Below are 19,478 nucleotides of genomic sequence, written 5' to 3'. Positions count from 1 at the left end.
CCCTAATTAATATCTCAAAAATATCAAATGAATATGTTCAGCGGCACAATTTGCAGAGCTGGTGGTGTCATCCAACTAATATATTGTTTCGTAATGAATTCAAACTATTAATGGCTTTCTATTTTGTTTGTTAGTGAGCTATCTATTCCTGATCATTTCTTCTGAATTCAGTTTTCTGTGTTTCTTTGTAAATGCAGGCAAAGAGTCCTCACTATTAATGGCTTTCTCTCTCTCTCTCTCTCTCTCTCTCTCTCTCTCTCTCTTTTCTTTTTGCTTTTTTTATTTAAATAATTATAAAATTCAAGTATAATTCACAAAAATCCTAATCAAATTCTATAATCACAAGACCCTTTTGTAGTGGTACTTTGGGTTAAGTAATGTGTTTAAACTTGATAAGAAAGTGTGATTAAGTGTGTATGTGTTTAACAATTAGTTTATTTCTCAAATTAAAAAAAAAAAAAAAAACTATAATCACACACATATAAAAGAAGGAAGCCGTAATTCTCAATTAATTCCACAAACTATATCAAATGAGAGTTTGAAACCATAATTAAAAAATAACCCATGGTTTCAAACTTTCATTTAACAACAACAACAATCTTTAGCATATTATAGTCACAAAAATTGTATAGATTTCCAATAATTAAGAGACTAGAAAACTCTTATTTAACAACAACAACAAGAAAAACGTTATTAGAAAACAAAAGAGGAAAATACTTGAGATAGAGAAAAACAGAGGTAAAAACCACAAGAAGAATAAATTGATTTGAGTGTAGTATAAACTTATAATATGATCGTTGGAGAGTATTGGACCTGTAGCATTCTCATTTAAGCGCGGTGACCCACCGACTCTATTTTCTCCACTTTAATTCGAGTTTCTCTTTTTTTGACTTTATATTGCCAGGTAATTAAAAACTAAAATTTAAAAAATAAAACAAAAGTTAGATATATATATATATATATATATATATTTTAAATCATAAATTGCTTTGAAGATTTCAGAATCCCAATAGAACAAGAGTATATAAAAATACAAACCTCAAAACCTCTGATAATAAAAAAACACATTAACATTATCTATTTATATTTTTTCGCTAAATATTAGGAACATTATCTAAATATCAGGAACACTTATTCCAACTAAAACTAGCCAAGAGGAGGAACAATCTATATAATTTTAACTCAAACCCTTTATTTCTACCTCCTCTCCAACTCCAAAATTTCTCGTAGGTTTTTTCTTTATTTGCGTCCAACATGATCTTCAAGAAACAACTTGTTGATGGAAAAGTGGTGTTAATTCCTGTGGTGTTAATTCCTGTCCTGCAGGAACAAGAAAGACGATGTATGAGGGTGAGTTTTGGTTCGTACTACACCCCTAAGGACAAAGGAGGAAATCCTCAATCTGAAGGCAACAATGCTCACTTTATCTGTGCGGAGAAGAACACTATTGGCATGGCTGACGGTGTTGGCGGTTTGGCTAGATATGGCATAGACGCTGGAAAATACGCACGCCAACTGATGTCCAATGTTGTGACCGCAGTCCAAAAGCAACAACCACCACTCAATCGTATTGTGGACTTAAGACAAGCTTTGGAGGAAGGTTTCTTGAATACCAAGGCTATGGTTTCATCCACGGCTTGTATTGTGACTTTCACGGATTATTATTTACGTGCTATCAATGTGGGAAACAGTGGGTTTATGATTTTCAGGAACAGTAAATGTGTATATAAATCGCTGATACAACAACATGGTTTTAACTATCCGTACCAGTTGGGAAATAGCATGACATGTGATAAGCCATGTTCAGCTATTGCAACAACAGTGGAACGTTTATTACCTGGAGACATTATAGTTTTCGGTAATGGTGGGCTTCTAGACAATATGTTCACTGCAGAAATCGAAGATATTATCAGTAAGGGCACTTTGGAAGGTGTAAACACAGAGAAGTTGGCTTCCACTATTGCACACTTGGCATTGTTCAATTCCATGGATGAAAATGTTGATAGCCCATTTGCACAAGCTGCACGGCTGGCTGGACTGAAGCACGGCGGAGGAAAGAGAGATTATATTACAGTTATTGTTGGCCATGTTATTTCATAGATTGAGTTTAGGTGTGTTATTCATCCAAAACAAAAAAACAAAAAACAAAAAAGTTTAGATCTTCTGTTTTGTTTTAGTACTGTTCTTATTTGTAAAGAAAATGTTCTGCATTGAAACAGTGCTGAGCCTTTTGGCTCTTAGCTCAGCTTTGTATTGTGTTTTTTGATCATCAATAATATTTCATTCATCACTTTGTTGGGCTCGTGGAGTTCAGTTTTGACAGTTTTGTTAACTTGAACTGTTTTTTACCCTTTTTTTGGACTCTGTTTGAGGAATATATTTATTCCTTCAGAAATAGAGTTTGCTATATGTATTTTTCTCTCTAATATTGTGAAATTGCTACAATTATATGAAGGTAAGCATATTGTCAAACCACATAAATTTTCGGTTTGAATAGGGTTGGGATGAATTGAAATTTGGAACTAGATCATATTGCCAGAGCTTGGTATTGTTTTGCATCTTTGCCAAGAAATTGCGAAATTATTTCCAATAATTAAGAGACTAAAATTTTATTTGACAACAATTATTAAAAGTAAAAAATTTGATGATAACAACAAAAACGTTAATAGAAAGCAAAGGGGAAAACAATTGAGAGAGAGAGAGAGAAATAAGACGGACCAAAACAACAAGAAAAAATTAATTTGAGATTTTTTTACTAGAAAAGTTAATTTGAGATTCTGAGTTTGTTAATGTAGAGACTAGAGATTGCATATATATATATATATATATATATATATTGGAAGTGATAGAGACAACTAAATGTTATTGCTTGTTCCATAATTTATAAAAAGAAAAATCTTGTTATACACTATCATTGCATATTTTGTACACTCTCTTTGAAATCGTGTTTTGAAACCCAATTTTAGCTAAAATTGTAAAATTGTGAAATAGTGTTTTGAAATAATGAATTTACAGTTTTAATTGAAATCGTGTTTGTGAAAGCACGATTTTAGCCCACGTGGCATTGTGAATTCCACTAGAGCAACTACAAGCAATGGGACTTTCAGAGACCTTAACAAGTTATACATGGGACATGTTAAAGTATTCTACACCTAGGAAGCACGCAGGGGCGGAGCCAGGAATTTTTGTTTGGGGGGGCCAAGTTGAAACACTAATATATTTATCAAGACAACTCTATACACACACACACACATAAATACACATGGTTTTTTTATTATATACACACACTTTTTTATTTGATAAGTTATATATATACACACACCCAACAAAAAAAGAGCTTAATATTTTCAATCAAAATTATGTTTGATGGCTATCTTTCATTAAATTAATAAAATACATTTTCACAATTTTCATAGTGAAATTCTTAAAAAGTTTCATTTTCTATAAAAATTATCAAATTTTATACTAATGTAAGTAAAATTATTCAATTGAACTAATGTAATTTTCAAAAACAAGAATGATCCAAAACTTGAAAGAACAAATTAGGCTCCAAACATATTTGAAGTTATTTTGCTTTGACCTATTATGTGGCAACTAAAGAGACATTTAATGTTTAGTTTTAGTAACAATAATTTTTTAATGAGTCAATGACTTGTTAATCGTCACATAATAGATTGAAAAAGATAAATTCAAACATGTTTGATGCCAAACTTTTTCAAATATTTAACAGATATAAAAGCACATTTTACAATAAAAAATAGAATTGCGAAAAATAAAGTTATGTCTCTATAACTATTAGACCAATTTTTTTTTTTTTAAAGCATCATTGGACTAATTCAAATACTTAGGGGAGGCCACTTTTATTTTTGTAGACTAAATTTTGAAAACATTAAAATAATTATATATATTTAAAAAAATTTCAAAATTTTGGGGGGCCATGGCCCCCCCACCCTTCAACATGGCTCCGCCCATGGAAGCACGGTTGCGGCTCCAAGGATATTGCACCCGCATTCAACACGCACGGATGCGCCATGAGGCCGTCAGCGCAACTGCACGAGCATCTTTAGCAAGTCTTTTTTATTTTTTTTATTTTTTCCATTCGGGTAATTCGGGTGCCGAAATGGGCTGAAATATGTGTTAAAAAAAAGAAAAGAGAAAAAAGAAAAGAAAAGAAAAAAACCTTAAAGACTCAGGCAAACCTGTACAGCTTACATTGGTGAGTTTGATCTAGCAGTGATTAGTTATTTTGAGGGAATTGAGAGTGAGAAGTGGAGAAGAAATACAAGGTGGCCAATGTAAACTGAAGAACAGAGAGCCAAAGAAAAGTAGAAAGCAAAGAAAGTTGAGGTTGAAGATGAGAGATTATAAAGGGGAAGTGGAGGTGTCAGAAAACGTGTGGAGTAGAAAAGGTAAAAAAAAATAATAAAATATATATAAATGTGTTAACAGGTGAGTGGTAAAGAGAAAAGGAAAAAATAATATAGAATACGATAAATGTTGGAATTATATATATATATATATAGACCTCATTGGGAGAGTATGAGGTCCTCCTATCTTGTGGTGCTCTAATTTTGCAATTAACATTTTTTTTTTTTTTTTTGGTAAGCATGGAGAATTTTTATTAACTACAAAAACGAAATAGGGGAGCAAAAATGCTCATACAAAGTGCCCACAGCATCAAGGCTAACTAACAGCGCCACATCAGCTTGTGAGGATTGATAAAAAACAAAATCTTGAGAAAGTAAAGCGCCTCTCCTAGCAAGGGCATCGACGCATTTGTTTGCCTCCCTAAAACAATGTTGGACTTGAACTCTTAGAATTTTCTGCAACCCCTCTTTGCAATCAGCCAAAATGACATCAACTTATGTTCACATTGACTTATGTTACTGTTATCTTATTAATATCTCATTAATTGCCTAAATTTACACCACACTTTTCTCTAAAAAAGGCAAAATAAATAATAATAATTAAAGACTAATAGTAATAACTAACTATATAAGGCCCTGAAGAGAGATAGAGAGACATAAAAATGTTATAGATTATCAAATAAAACGTACTATTCCACAATATATTACCAAAATAAAAGACTTGAAACTAACAAAACATTTGAAAGAGACAAAAAGAGTAAGAGCCAGGGTTACCACATCTATTATACTGGCCTCCCACCATCATCAAGACGCCGAAACCCATATGAGTAATTTTTTTCTTTAATCTATTTAAAATTAGGGGCTTCAATATGATTTAGGTTTCGGTAATTTTGTTGAATATTTTTTGTTTTGGGTATATAAGTAGAGAGAATATCTAGAGCACAATGTAAAGCCATATTCTACCATGGTTTAATTTTAAATCATCTATAAGACACATGAAAATACACTTGCCTATATCATGTCTTAATGTCGTACTATCGATGAGTAGAAGACCGTGAGAGAGTTGAGCATACTTTCATTTCATGGAATGAAATATGTGAATATAACACAAATTAGTAATTTTCATGGCCTTGTTACTTTTTGCATTTATCTTTGGTTTCATTATTTAAAAAAAAAAAAAAAAATTACCTTGAGAATGCTACAAATATGCAGTGAACCTATTGAATTAATTTTTAATATTTCAAAATGTATATGTTTCTTTACTCAAATTTAGTTTACTTTTTCGTTAAAATATATGCATAACATTATCCAAAACTGTTTTACATAAAATATCATAAAATTATTCATGCATTGCACGGGAAACTTACCAGTTTTTATAAAGCCACTGCCCACTGGCAACCTTTTCCGTCATTAGGTAACCTGGAAGAGTTTTATACAATTTTTTTTTTATTATTATAATTTCTATATAGAATTATAGGATACACTTATGTTTTTTAATTATCTATGCTACACTTAAAAGCACAGACTCTTTAAGGTGAAGTTTGAATGGCCATTATATGAAAATATATTTAATAATTTTTTAATAAATGTATTTCGCCGCACTCGCATCATACTTTTTTAAAAATTGCCAAGTTACTGCACCCGCACCCACACCCGAAACTGAACCCAAATCCGCACCCGTGCTTCCTAATTCCACACTACCTTTCATGTTCTGGATGGATAGTTCTATTTCTTTCATTCTCTCAGGACATAGGTTATTAGACTTGTCAAAGTGCATATAGTAAAGCTTCTCAACCACTAAATATTATCTCAAACATATCAAATGAATATGTTCAGGGGCACAATTTGCAGAGCTGGTGGTGCCATCCAACTAATATATCGTTTCTTAATGAATTCAAACTATTAATGGCCTTCTGTTTTGTTTGTTACTAAGCTATCTATTTCTGATCATTTCTTCTGAATTCAGTTTTCTGTGTTTCTTTGTAAATACAGGCGAAGAGTCAACCTATTGGGCATTTCTTATAGCCACTTGTTGGGTTTCATTTGTCACGTATTACCTCCTATGGAAGGCTTATAAGCATGTCTCTGGACTGAAAGCTGATGCTCTTATGTCTCCTCAAGTGAAACCATAACAATTTGCAGTTCTTGTTAGGGACATACCTCCATTCCCCGTAGGTCAAACAAGAAAAGCACAGGTTGATTCATTTTTTAAAAGTATCTATCCCGAGACATTTAACAGATCTATGGTGGTCACAAACAACAAAGAGGTAAGGCATTTTTTTGCTATGTACTTTTCTTTTTGTGCGTTAATTTGACTGGTAGAGATTGCACAGTACTTGAGGGATTCCTTATTTCCTATGCACAAGTAATATATTTGTCCGCGCAATTTGCTTTCTTCTTTTAAGTAATTTCTCAGCTTTTGATAATGCTAAATTATTAATATAATACATTGATATTTCATATTTAAAGGATCAAGTTTTAGATAATAGTGCATTTGAGACTAAAATGTGCAAGCTTTCACGATGCATTAGAAAAAACTACCATATGTCAGATGATTATGTCATTTGATTTGAATGGTTTATGTTGTGTTTATAAATTTTTGGAGGTGCTATATGCTATTTTGTTTACATTGTTTGATTCTCTTAAGTGTACAAGAAGAAGCTTGCACATTCTGAAGCAATATATGCAGTCTAAAACAACTGGCAAACCAGGAGTAAGGCCCACGGATAGAATTGGCTTCCTTGGTCTGATTGGTAAAAAAGTTGATAGCATATAGTACTATAATGAGAAGATTATTGAACTAAACCCAAAACTGGAAATGGAACAAAGAGACACTCTTAGAGACAAGCAGCAAGATTCTGCTCTGGTCTTCTTCACGCGAAGGGTGATTGCAGCTTCTGCAGCTCAGCGTCTACATGCTCAAAAAGTTAACAAACGGACAGTTACAAATGCTCCCGAACCATGCCAACTGATATGGACTAATCTTAAAATCAAGCGTGATCAGAGTAAAGTACGGCAATATGTCATCTATGTCATTGTGGCCTTGACTATAATTTCTTCATGATTCCATTTGGATTTATTTCTGATCTCACGACACTAGAAAATTTGAAGATATATCTACCATTTTCAAAGTCAATTGTGTAGGAAGTGTAGGAAGCTTTTCTCCCTTAGCTTGCACTTATGATTTTTTCGGCTTTATTGCTTAAGTTCCTTTTGTTTCTCTCTAAGGCTGAGGGACTTCTGTCGGAGAGTCATGTAGTGAGAGCTGCTTCAGGGAACTATTTTTATTTCAGTGTTTGATGTTTTCATTGGAGTGTCACTCAATGCAACATTCTTCCTGACCTATGTGGCTCTGGTGTAAGATCATGATTTTGAAATTCTTATTTTTTTTTTTTCTTTTTTACTTTATAACCTTCCTACCCCCCAATAAATTATGTTCTTGTCAATGAGAAGCTGGTTCTTTTGTTCATGTTCTGTAGTGATGACATATTTCATGATTAAAGTCTAAAAGGTGGATGTGCACCCTCACATGATATATAATATAAATGGAACTATTTTATTTTCTTTGTGCCATACAGTACCCTTTGTCTCAAAATCTGGCTTATCCCATTCTTCCTGATCTGGATTTTGATGATATAGCTGGTCTTCATCTACTATTTGGTCTTTTACTTTTGCATTTCTATCTGTTTAGACGAGGTTAAGTTTTTGCTTGGGCATTAGACACATTCCTGTCTAATTATCATCACTATCCGTGCATTATCCTAACAATTTTTCACTTTTCATTCAATTTAATAATTGTTTGATTACCAGGTCCTTTGTTGGCTATGGTCTTGAACTATCCAGAGTAGTTCCTCTAATTATATACCATTTAAAGAGGAAGTATCTGTGTAAGACTGAGTCCGAGTTGAAGGAGGCTTCGCTTGCCTTAGATCTTGGGTATGGAACTAGGGTTCCAAGTGACATGTTGGTCTTCACAATTGTCCTCTGCTACTCTGTTATGGGTCCTATTATTGCTCCATTTGGTGTGGTTTACTTCGGCCTCGGATGGCTAATTCTTAGAAATCAGGTAAGGTTCATTATTTTTATTGAGTTTCTAATTTTTATTTGACCAGGCTATTTTCTGAGCTCTCTCATGCTCAATTATTTTCCCCACTTTTTTTCATGTCAATATAGTTTTCTTTCCTATGCTTTATCTGACAGGCATTCAAAGTTTATGTTGCATCTTACGAAAGCTATGGAAGGATGTGGCAACACATGCATAAACGCATATTAGCGGCTCTGATACTATACCAAGTTACTATGTTTGGTTCCTTTGGGATGATGGAATTCTACTATGCACCATTCCTAATTCCACTCATCATACTGTCCCTGATATTTGGCTATGTCTGCAGTAAGAAATTCTACCAATTTTTCCATGACATGTCTCGGGAAGTTGTTTGTGATAATTTGATGAAAAGTCCTAATATGGAAAAGGTTTTTAGATCTTACATCCCACCAAGCTTGAGTTCTGAGAATATTGATGATGATCAGTTTTAGAAAGGTAGTTTACGTAATGTCACAAGAGTTTAGTACGCATCTTGGCTCTGTGACTTTGATCTGGTGAGGCTTATTTTCCTAAGTTTTAAAATTTTCTTCTTAGCCCTTGACTATTTTCATTTCAGAAAATAAAAATAGACTATCAGGATCGAACAATTAAATCCAAGCTGAGTGGCTAGGAATTGAGGCCGGAGACTATTAAAGCAAGTCTTTCACCAAAACCAAATGTTCTGCCATGGAGTGGCCATCATTTGAATATACCAGAGTTGACTTTGTGTTTCCCTATGACCATGGCTCTATCACCACTAAAACAACAATGGTCTGCCTTATATAATGTAAGCTATCGTCCCTCAAAATACAGTCACTTGCCTTCTATAATTTTGTTATCTTCAGCTTAATAGGTGACTTTTCTATGCACATTGTCATAGGACACTTGAATTCTGTGTGACAATGACATGGATTTGTGTTCAAGTGGAACAATTACATTAGGTAATAACAAGAATGAATCCTTTATGAACGAGCCAAGATGCTGGTTAGAAGTTTTGAACTCAAAACCTCGTGAATCTTATGAAGCCTTGGGAGCTAGTATACCAAACCCAACTGTTATTTTTATTTTCACAATTTTAGCATGTCCTGTACTTAACTAGTTTTGTTGGGCAGTAAGGGTTAGAGAAGGGCAATCACTTATTCATAAAACCAGCATTCTTAAGACTAAAGAGTTGGGTGGTCTCAATGAATCTTAAACTTCTGTTATTGCTTTCTAGGTTTGATATATCCAAAGGAAGTTTTGCTAATTTTTTCATGTCAGCAGCCTCCATTATTGCATGCTTTCCAAAGCTTAATCAACAGTAATAACAGGTTGACTACTTGTTGAAAAATTTATGGAGGTGACAGCAGGCTGGCTTGTGCCTGAGTTTAGAACATCAGAATCAGGCTGGCTTGTGCCTGTTCCGGCATTAGTGAATCATTTGTTAGATTCTAAAAAGTGCCTGTGGTATAAAAATGATTTGCGGAACATGGTGACAAACGTGATGCCGAAAGATTGAATAAACAAAGGATTTAATTTGTAGCGCAATTTAGAATACAATGTCATAAATCATCAATATATATATAAAAACAGAGACATCGTGCGAGAGAGTATGAGATTCTGCCATGTGGTGCATTCTATGAAGAGAATTGAGATACTTTTAAGTCATATTAGAGATAAGAACAAATTTAAAAGTGAAGACTCTTTATTCCTTTTGGTTCAATGTTTCAAGACTAATTTTTGTTACATTTTGTATTCAATATTTTAGGACTACTATTTATTTCATTTGGTTAAATGTTTCAAGACTTTTCATCTCTCTTACACACACAAAACTCTTAGCATTTCCATTCATCATTTTCACTTTTACTCCTTTTCATAGCCTTTCATATCATCCTATCTCAAATACACTTAGAAAAAAATGATGTCATTTAACTTCAACCTTTCAATGACACCTACATAACTCCAACGTTGTAGTATCATTTGATTGTAACCCGTATGAGTAGGCTATGACCAAGGAAGGGGGCTTGCGTTTTTTATTCAATGACGGTAGCTTACGGTTTTGATGTTGAAGTTAGACATTGTAGATTTTGTGAAGATTATGATTTGCTTGGAGTCTTTGGGTGTTTGAGATTTTGGTTTGGGAAAGTTATAAATGTATTTTATTTTAGAACTAAAGTAAAAGAAAAAGAAATATTCTAATTGATTATTTATGAAGTTAGCTTTTTATTTTATTTTATTTTGTGTTAGAATTCATAATTTGTAGGTTTCTTTGTATGTAGCCATAGTGGTAAAAACAAAAATTGATGGTGACTTAAAAGTATTTTTCGCTTTTTTTTAAAGGATATATAAGCCTAGTTAAAGTCAATTGAATTTTGATAAATGAATGTGTTTTTAGCAAATTTCACTTTGTTTAATCACATTCTCTTTATGTTGATACTAACAAATGATTTCCTAATTCCATTGAGATAATTAATTGGGTGTTTATGATCAAGGTCTCCATATTTGGTTATGAGAATAGGGTGATTGAGAAAGTATTTGGTAGGTTGCTTAAATTTATGTAATTTTAGGATATAAAAGTATTTTATATTTTGAATTCTTATTTGTAGATTTCAAAATCATTTAATCAGTTTGAAAAATAAAATCTACTTTTAATGGTAAATATTATAATATATTATAATCTTACAATATTATACAATTTTTAAAAATAAATTATGAATTAAAAAAAAAAAATTAAGTTTCAAAATATTTAACAATATTGTGGGCAAACATAAATATTATACAACAAAATAAGTATTAAGTATTATATGTAGATTTTAATATACATAAAAATGATTTCAAATAAAATTGTAAAGTAGTCTGCGCATCGCGCGGGATATCATCGGGTTGATATCAATTTAAGTGCCCAACATCCTCAATGAAACTAAGAAGCTTAAAGCTCAAAACTGCTTGATATTACAATTTGAAACATGTATGTATCTTCATGTTAATGCAATTCATTCTTTGATGCTACAGATAATGGAGAAGGAACATCTTCAGGTTCTCTACTCGGTTTAACCCACCTTCCATGTTTGTTAAGCACAAGCCCCTTGTAAGGCAATTGATACCAAAACTTAGGGATCCTCAACTCCTCAATTAGCATATCTGTTGTCTTGTTCACCAATGCAACATCTCTCCGAGCATTCCACCTAAACTTGCGCTGCTTACTAAGAAATCCATCTACGTGATGGAGGTATATCTCCAAATTATGGCTGCCTATCAAATCAGACTCACGCTTTAAATAAGGTGACATGAACATGTCAAGTTCCAACTGGCTTCCTACATGCCTATAAACCCAATTGAATTTTTTAGTAACAAAATTAAGCTTATGAAGAATATTGTTACATATGAACCCTGGAAATTTGGGGACTATATCTTGCTTAACTACAATGCGTAGTGTTTTTACCCCCATTTCATCAAGCTTTTCCTTAAATGCCAAGTTCCCAACCCTTGGTGCTCCAAAAGAAATGACACTAATGGGAAGGCCAGGGATTGAAGTTGCAGCTTCATAAGCATTGAGGAGAGCCAAAGCACCACCAAGGCTATGCCCAGTGATGGTGAAGCTTATTTCTTCACCTTTTGCTTTATAGAACTTTACGAGTCTGTTCACCTCTTCCATGACTTGCTCAGAAGCACTCAACTTGTTATACCTGGTGAGCTCACTCTTTGAATTATATATACTACAAAACCCATGCTGAACCTTTATTTTCCCATCCCCAATAGGCTCAAACATTGCCTTAAGATCAGTGAACCATTCAGTTGGAGCAATTGTACCTCGCCATGCCATGACTATGTCTCTTCTTCCAATCCTTTCTGATTCTTCATCATTGCTAACCGCTACATAGCCCATCCAGTTGGAATCTTTGCTCCATGTTTCACCTAGATGTGACCTCTCAAACCAACTCGGAACATCTACATGTGACATGGCGTAGATGTACTTGGTAACCTTGTAACCATGATTTGTTAGGCCTAATTCTTCGAAAAGCTTGTGCCGGTTGTATCTACAACTCCCACAAAACTCGGACAAAGGATCAAATTCAAATCCATCATAAGTAGCCTGCGCAAATTCTCCGTATTTAATAATTTCTCGTCGAAGCCAAGGATGGAGAGGGTCAAGAAGACTGTCCCAATTGTGCAAACCATGAATTTCACGCCATTTTGTTGATATGTTTTCCTTTGGAGACTTGGTGGGAGTCATTAGATCACCCCAGTCTATAAAATCTGAAGCTGTGTATGGCAATTGGAGGAGGGATAATAGGGATTTTGTGACAACATGAGAAGCTTTTTTCTTTGTATGTGCTTGTTGAATTGGCTTAACAGCCTCCTCTGCTTGAACCCGGACTAGGGAGAGTTGTTTCATGCTTGAAGCACAAGTTAGATGAAAACGATTAAGCTTCGTAGTGGATGATGATGCCATTTTGATGGCCTTCCAAGTTACAACAGACTTCAACTTCAATACCCATTTGGTTTTCTTTGCTCCTTTTTCTTTTCTGACTTGCCTCAATGGTGATACCTCCATGATGGTCTTAAGGGGGTTATGCAAGACAACTTGTAATATCAAATTAAGGATGAAGATTGAACTGATCAAAAGAAAGAAAGAAAGATGAAGATTGAAGGAGATTAATATCAGCTTGTGTTTTGTTTTTGAAAATCAGTGTAAACTTATGTGGGGTGTTAATGAGACTTATATAGACACAATGATAGTTGGTTGAAGTTTGATAGAAGCCTTCGGTTTGAATTGTTCAAGCTCACGCCTTTGACTCTGAAATGGTAGACCTTGACTGTGAAATGGTAGTTGAGACTTGGAGTGGTAGTTGAGACTTGGGAGAGTTGGACTGGGTTTTTCCTCTGAGGTGAGGTCATGTTCTTTTCGAAAGCCATTTGTTACAATATTAGATAATGTTTTTTCCTAAATAAAGTATATCATTTATGTATAATATAAAATCAAATTCTTTGACTTTTTGTTGACAATTTTAAATTTTAACACATGTTTTACAAGTCTTATAAATATACACCTCATTATAATTTATTTTAATTGATTGATTAATTTATTATTTTTAACTTTTTTTGGAACTCTTCCATATTAGTTTTACGTAAGCTCAAAGTAAACTAAACAAACCAACTACCACTAAATAGTAACATAAAAACACTCTTAAAACCTAGAGATAAACTCAAGGGAGTAAAGAAACGCTTAGAGAGAGAGAGAAAATAGTCAAAAACTCTCTATAATTTTTTTTTTTAATCAATGTTTTTTAGATTCATGTTGAGAGTTGGCCTCTCTCTACAAAGATACATATATTTTTTCTAAGTAATTGTGATCAATTGTTTAGTGCTTTATATTTTTAGACTACTTCTCTAGGTCAGCTTTTCAATGGGTCCATTTAGTGGACTCATAATTTTAATAATTTTCCATAGATTATGCTATTGTATGCTAAATTTACAATGTTTTCTTTCGTAGCACGCAGCTTATCCAAATTTGGACGGTTGCACCCCTTTCTATGATAGTCATGGAGGTTAGTTTTTGACTTTTATTTATTGGTCTATATTTTCTTCCCATCCCATTACAATTTTCTTTCCATTAAAGTGTCGAATTGAAGTTTTTGTCTAATTCTTTAAATTCTTTTTGCTTTTTAGAACTTTTAACTTTTGAATTCTTGGGTTATTTTTTGCTAATATTTGAAACAATTTAGCAGAGTTCAAAGACTATAGCCATGGATTATTCTTTTGAGGGTATGCCATCTTTCTTTTATATTTTTCTATTGTGTAGTTTTATATATTTTTATTTTGTTTCGTTAATTTATAAACTTTGAATCTTTTGATTTTTTTTTTTTAAATTTATTGTAACATTGAATAAAGTGAAGATTTTTAAAATATACTAACTATACACGAGTTAATGACTAGTATATTATATAAGACCAATTATTGTTAATTTACATTTTTTTTTAACTTTAAAATGGCTGCTAAATGCTAATATTAATATATATATATATATTTATTATATTTTCAAAAAAAAATTATAAATATAGATTATATATTATATTGTAATATATCATATTAGATAATTTTCATATATAAGACCAATGGGCCATGGCTGCTAATATTGATATATATAATATACTAATTAGTGGGATGTTTGAGTCAAAGACAATAATTTATGCGAACCAGTCAACTTGGGTCCTGCAATTGATACTTGATCTTGTCTGCACTTTGGTGCTTTTGGGACCTTGGGCTTTTCTCTGTTTGTTTGATTTGTCTTCTTGAAAAGGGTGTTCAACAGGATTGTTTTCTTGTTAAGTTGCTTAGCTAGCTGGTTCATTTTAATTGCGTTTTCGTTGTTTAGGTTTGCGGGCCCTGCGCCTGCAGGTTAGGTCCTTTGGGTCCGTTTTCCCTTTTGTCTTTTCTGTTGTATGCCAATTTCATGAAGCAATGACATCTTTGTTCCCTTTCAAAAAAAAATAATAATAATTTAGGCCTAGATTCAATTTCGGTAGGTGTATTGGCCCAATTTCGCTGTGTATAGCAGCCAAATGAAAGTGTAATGCACGTGGCTAGAATACGCTGCGCACCAACGAGAAAGGTCATGAAAATCGCCACCCAGCTTAGGCAAGGGTCTCGCAATAACTAACTAATATACTTTTCTTTCATGTCTTTATTCGCTCATGGTTCAATATTTTAGTGTCTTATTTTTGAAAAACAATATTTTAGTGTCTTAAGCATAGAGGAACCACACCAATTCATCTTGAACTTGGTGGATAAACTATACTGCGATGACAATATCATAGAGGATGTCCTGCGAAGAAATAGCTCAATTCCAGGAGTTCAATTCATATTATCAACCCATGACCAACGAAAGATGGGATGGTCGCATTGGATGATAAATTTGAATATTCAACCGTAAGATTTTACAAATTTTTTGAATAACTAATATATATATATATATATATATGAGTTAGGTTTAAATTACACTTAGTGTAACTCTAAATAATGTTACACTATCTAATTTTTTTAATTAGATGTGAATTTTGATAAATTCACAGTTGGATTACATTATCTTGGTATCTTCTTCAAAACAAGATTGATTGTGGAAATATTTTAAGCCAAAATAAATATTATGAACAAACAAAGTTAATCCAAAAGAAAATAGATATAAGAAAAAAAAAAAAAACTACAAAACATATCTGCATCTAAACACAAAAAAATTAGATCACTACCACGACGAAACAACAGGCACAAAGCAAACAAATAACTAAGCCGCAACAAACCCAAAAGAGAGCCTTCAACAAACACTCTATCCCTCAACACCACATATACATGCATTGGAGACTTAAGTCGGTTAACCCTGCATGGCCTTCAACCAAAAGAAATTTAACATATATACAAACAATTTAGGAGGCATGTCCATGTGCAAAGTACTACTCCAAGCAAACCACCTCCTATGCTAAGTAGAACTCCAAAGCCAAGACAATGCAGGACTTATATCCTACAAGTATACAAACTTGCTTAATCAAATAAAGTGCCACCTTTGACTCCAAAAAATATTGAGTCCACATGAATTAATCCCACGTGACCATCAAATTGAAGCCACATCAACAAATCTTTACATTAAAGACATGATGCGCCTACCTCCAAAAGAAGAAACCTTAGTAGGCCCCCACACATCTTTGTGTACAAAGTCAAGTATACCCTTAGTATGATGACCAAACTTAATCCTAGTTTGCTTCTCAAAAGCAAAAGGCTTACAAATTTCCAATTTGCAGGTTTTGGCACTCTCACTCAAAGTATTCTCACTTGCATGTCTCAAAAGTCTTGTATTATTTGATGCAACCTCCCTAGTTGTATTAGAAATTGTGGTTGCTCCATCTACAACTATACTCCCTTTGAGGAAATACATGTTTTTTCGATGTGTGGCTATCAACAATACCAAAGCACCACTTAATACTTTCAAATTTCCATTTTCCATAACAATCTTGAAGCCCTTGGATTCTAATAAACCAAGTGAGATGAGATTACTCTTCAAATCTGGAACATAAAGAACCACATTCAGAACATGAACTATTCCGTCATGCAACTTTATCTTAATTTGACCTATCCCTGAAATCTCATAGGTTTGATTATTACCCATGCGGACTGAACCAACGTTTGATTCAACAAGTTTGTAAAACCATTCCTTCTTCGGACACATGAAAAGTGCGAGTTGAATCCATAACCCACTCATTTGAAGAATTAGTCAACGCAAAGTTAAGAGTCCTCATCAACACTATCATGTGTTACATTTTCATTAAAATCCTTCTGGTCCATATTTTTCAACCAAGGTCAATCTTTTTCCCAACGCTCAAATTTAATTATCAAATTTGAGTGAATACAAATCATTCTCTCTCAAAAATATCGGATTGCACCTAAATCAACACCCTCAAAGAGATTTTACCACACACTGTATCCCACAACACCGATTAGACTTATATAGAAGAGTTAAGTCGGTTAACCATGCGTGTCCTTCCAGGAAAAGGAATTTGCTAATAAACAATTCTCTTTGGAATAAATTTCACGTGCACACTACTCCAATGCAAACCGACTCCTATGATAGGTAAAATTCCGAAACCAAGACAACTAAGGACTTCAATCCTAGTCAAATTCGGCCAACTCTCCAAAGCAATGTTAAGACTTACATTCTTGCAAGTTCACAAAATTGCCGAACCAAATAAAGTGCCCCTCTGACTCCAACACCAATATTGAGTCATGTCATGGGAATTAATCCCACGTGACAATTAAATTCAAGCTACGTCAACATTATTAGTAGACTGAATTCTTGGGGATAAGAAAAGGTCATCCCTCTAACAATACTTGAGGACCCTTCTTTACTAGTGCAAACCCATACAAGAGCCATAGCAACTTTGTTACATAGTGAGGATGACAATATTCTTCACAGTCCTCTATATAAGCATCCACTAACACGATCCACAATCAGCTCAAAAAACTAACCTATTTTGAGAAAATGAGAGCTTTACACATGCCACCAACATTGAGTAACTCCCAAGTTAGATGGGAGTCAAGCTTTATAGTTTATACAATAGGCTGCTAGAATTTGCCCCTCCATATCTCGAAAAAAACCTGCTCCAAAGACACTAACATTAAGGGCTTGTTCGATGGGTGGTGAAATTATTTATAAAATTGACATCATCTTTTGGAGAAAACAAAGAACTCACATTAGAAAACATCATTTTGGTATTTTCTAAAAACATTGCATTCGAGACATGAGCCATTCATCCAACCAATATTTTTTAGTAGGTTCCACAAGTTTCTGTTTGTAAGTAATAAAAACATAATTTAAAAATACTTATCAAACAGTGTTACTTTGACACTTAGAGCACCATTCCATTCTCTCAAGTGAAAACTGTAAAATGAAGAGAATCATGTTTAAAAGAAAAATACTAAAACTACAATTTTTTTACAAATTGTTGATGCGGTGAGTGGTTATTGACAAATAAAAAAGCAATATCAATGGTAAGCTTAAATGAAAACCAATATAATTTATCACCTCAACAATTTGTAAAAAGGTTTGTGGTTGTAGCATTGTATTCTTCTTCTTCTTCTTCTTCTTCGAACATTGTAATCTCTATTAGAATACAGCAAGCCTTTGAGATGAACTTAAAAATTACACTTATGAAGTTACTTTTTTTTTTGCTTCACTTAGAATCCATTTGGTTGGGGAATGGAAAAGTTGAAGGATTAAGAAAGAGATGGAAAAGTTAGAGGATAGAAGAGATTTTAGTTTTTTCTCATGATATTTTTTTGGGGTGAAAAAGAAAAGAAAACTAAGAATAGAAAATGTAGATTATAGAAATTTACTCCTATGCCCCTAATACCAAGAAAAAAACAGTAGTAGTATATAAGAAAAAATGAAACTAAAAGTTAAGGAAAAAAAATAAAAAATAAAAACCAAAATAAAAAAATGTAACATACCTAAAAGGGGAAACAAATGCAACGTTTAAATGGGGGAAAGCAAATGGGCAATTTTCCATCAAACCCACCGCTCTCCCACTTTTCTCTCCAATTTTCTCCTCAATTTGTGGAGAAAACTATTTTTTTTGACAATTCTTAAGTAGTCTCGAAGCAGTTCACTAAGCTTGGAGCAATTCTTAGGGACTATCTAAATTTTTTCCATTTTCTCTCAAATGGTCGGCCTAAAGACAAAACTCTTAAATCCCACCATTCTCTCTCCTCTCTCCCCTCCCCAACCAAACACCATTTTCTCTTCTCCTCGCATTTCTCGCCAACCATATGGATCGTTAAAAACATGAAAGATAAAGAAAATTATACAAATGAAATGATACAAAGTTTAAGGACTTGACCCCTTTAACAATCAAGTTAAAAAGACAAGGAATTTTGTGAAAAACAAATCAAACACGTCAGCAAGGGACATAGGTTAGGTTCGGTGATGAAAGTCCTTGTCATCAAGACCAATGATGAGTTGAGGTAATGTTCTCTCAAAACCCACCACTGTCTTTTTGTCTACTATCTACTCTACTCTTCTCCCCCAAACTTCTCTAACCAAAAAATAAAATCAAAAGCATCATCAAACAATACACTTTGTCAAAAACAAAAATGACCAAAACAAGAACAACTATGTGAATAATATCCTTGACAACTCCACTAGAAATCGTAGTAAAAAACTGCATCTTAAGATTCCTCATGTGGCAGTCTATTCCCATACTTTTATTAATTATGCTATTTATTGGGTTGTACATCATGACATTATTTAATAGTTTTGCTAATCAATTAGTTATACCTCAAGTATGAAGTTTCGTTCATTGGTGGTGATTGGAGTGTTGTGTTAAATTGGGAGACACATTAGACTCTTGAAATTTGTAATCCTTGGATGTCCCAGGCCTAGATTTGTTGTGGGGTTGCATTTCTTAGGAGGACTGTGACTTTATGTTGATAGGAGGCTTCGGTTTGAATGTTCAAGCACACGCCTCTGATAGTGAAATGGTTGCCTTTGGTGGTTGAGACTT

At 33.4% G+C, this 19,478-nt stretch overlaps 2 protein-coding genes and 1 pseudogene across 2 annotated transcripts; 2 read left to right on the top strand and 1 right to left on the bottom strand.

The window, feature by feature from the left end:
- The first annotated feature begins 1,254 nt into the window (after positions 1-1,254).
- LOC115990704 (probable protein phosphatase 2C 55) lies at positions 1,255-2,100 on the top strand. Its single transcript, XM_031114506.1, has one exon. The coding sequence runs from the start codon at positions 1,255-1,257 to the stop codon at positions 2,098-2,100; it is 846 nt and encodes a 281-aa protein (XP_030970366.1).
- A 1,858-nt stretch (positions 2,101-3,958) lies between these two features.
- LOC115990703 lies at positions 3,959-8,930 on the top strand (annotated as a pseudogene).
- A 2,374-nt stretch (positions 8,931-11,304) lies between these two features.
- Positions 11,305-13,107, bottom strand: LOC115992275 (phospholipase A1-Igamma1, chloroplastic-like). Its single transcript, XM_031116426.1, has one exon. The coding sequence runs from the start codon at positions 12,983-12,985 to the stop codon at positions 11,414-11,416; it is 1,572 nt and encodes a 523-aa protein (XP_030972286.1). The 5' UTR covers positions 12,986-13,107; the 3' UTR covers positions 11,305-11,413.
- Positions 13,108-19,478: the final 6,371 nt, after the last annotated feature.

The sequence above is a fragment of the Quercus lobata genome, chromosome 5 (assembly GCF_001633185.2).
Source record: "Quercus lobata isolate SW786 chromosome 5, ValleyOak3.0 Primary Assembly, whole genome shotgun sequence".
Classification (NCBI taxonomy): Eukaryota; Viridiplantae; Streptophyta; class Magnoliopsida; order Fagales; family Fagaceae; genus Quercus; species Quercus lobata.
This window is presented reverse-complemented; position numbering and strand designations above follow the sequence as displayed.

Bases quoted from the DNA above. Each gene is read 5' to 3' on its own strand.
- LOC115990704 (XM_031114506.1), top strand. From the start codon at position 1,255: ATGATCTTCAAGAAACAACTTGTTGATGGAAAAGTGGTGTTAATTCCT.
- LOC115992275 (XM_031116426.1), bottom strand. From the start codon at position 12,985: ATGGAGGTATCACCATTGAGGCAAGTCAGAAAAGAAAAAGGAGCAAAG.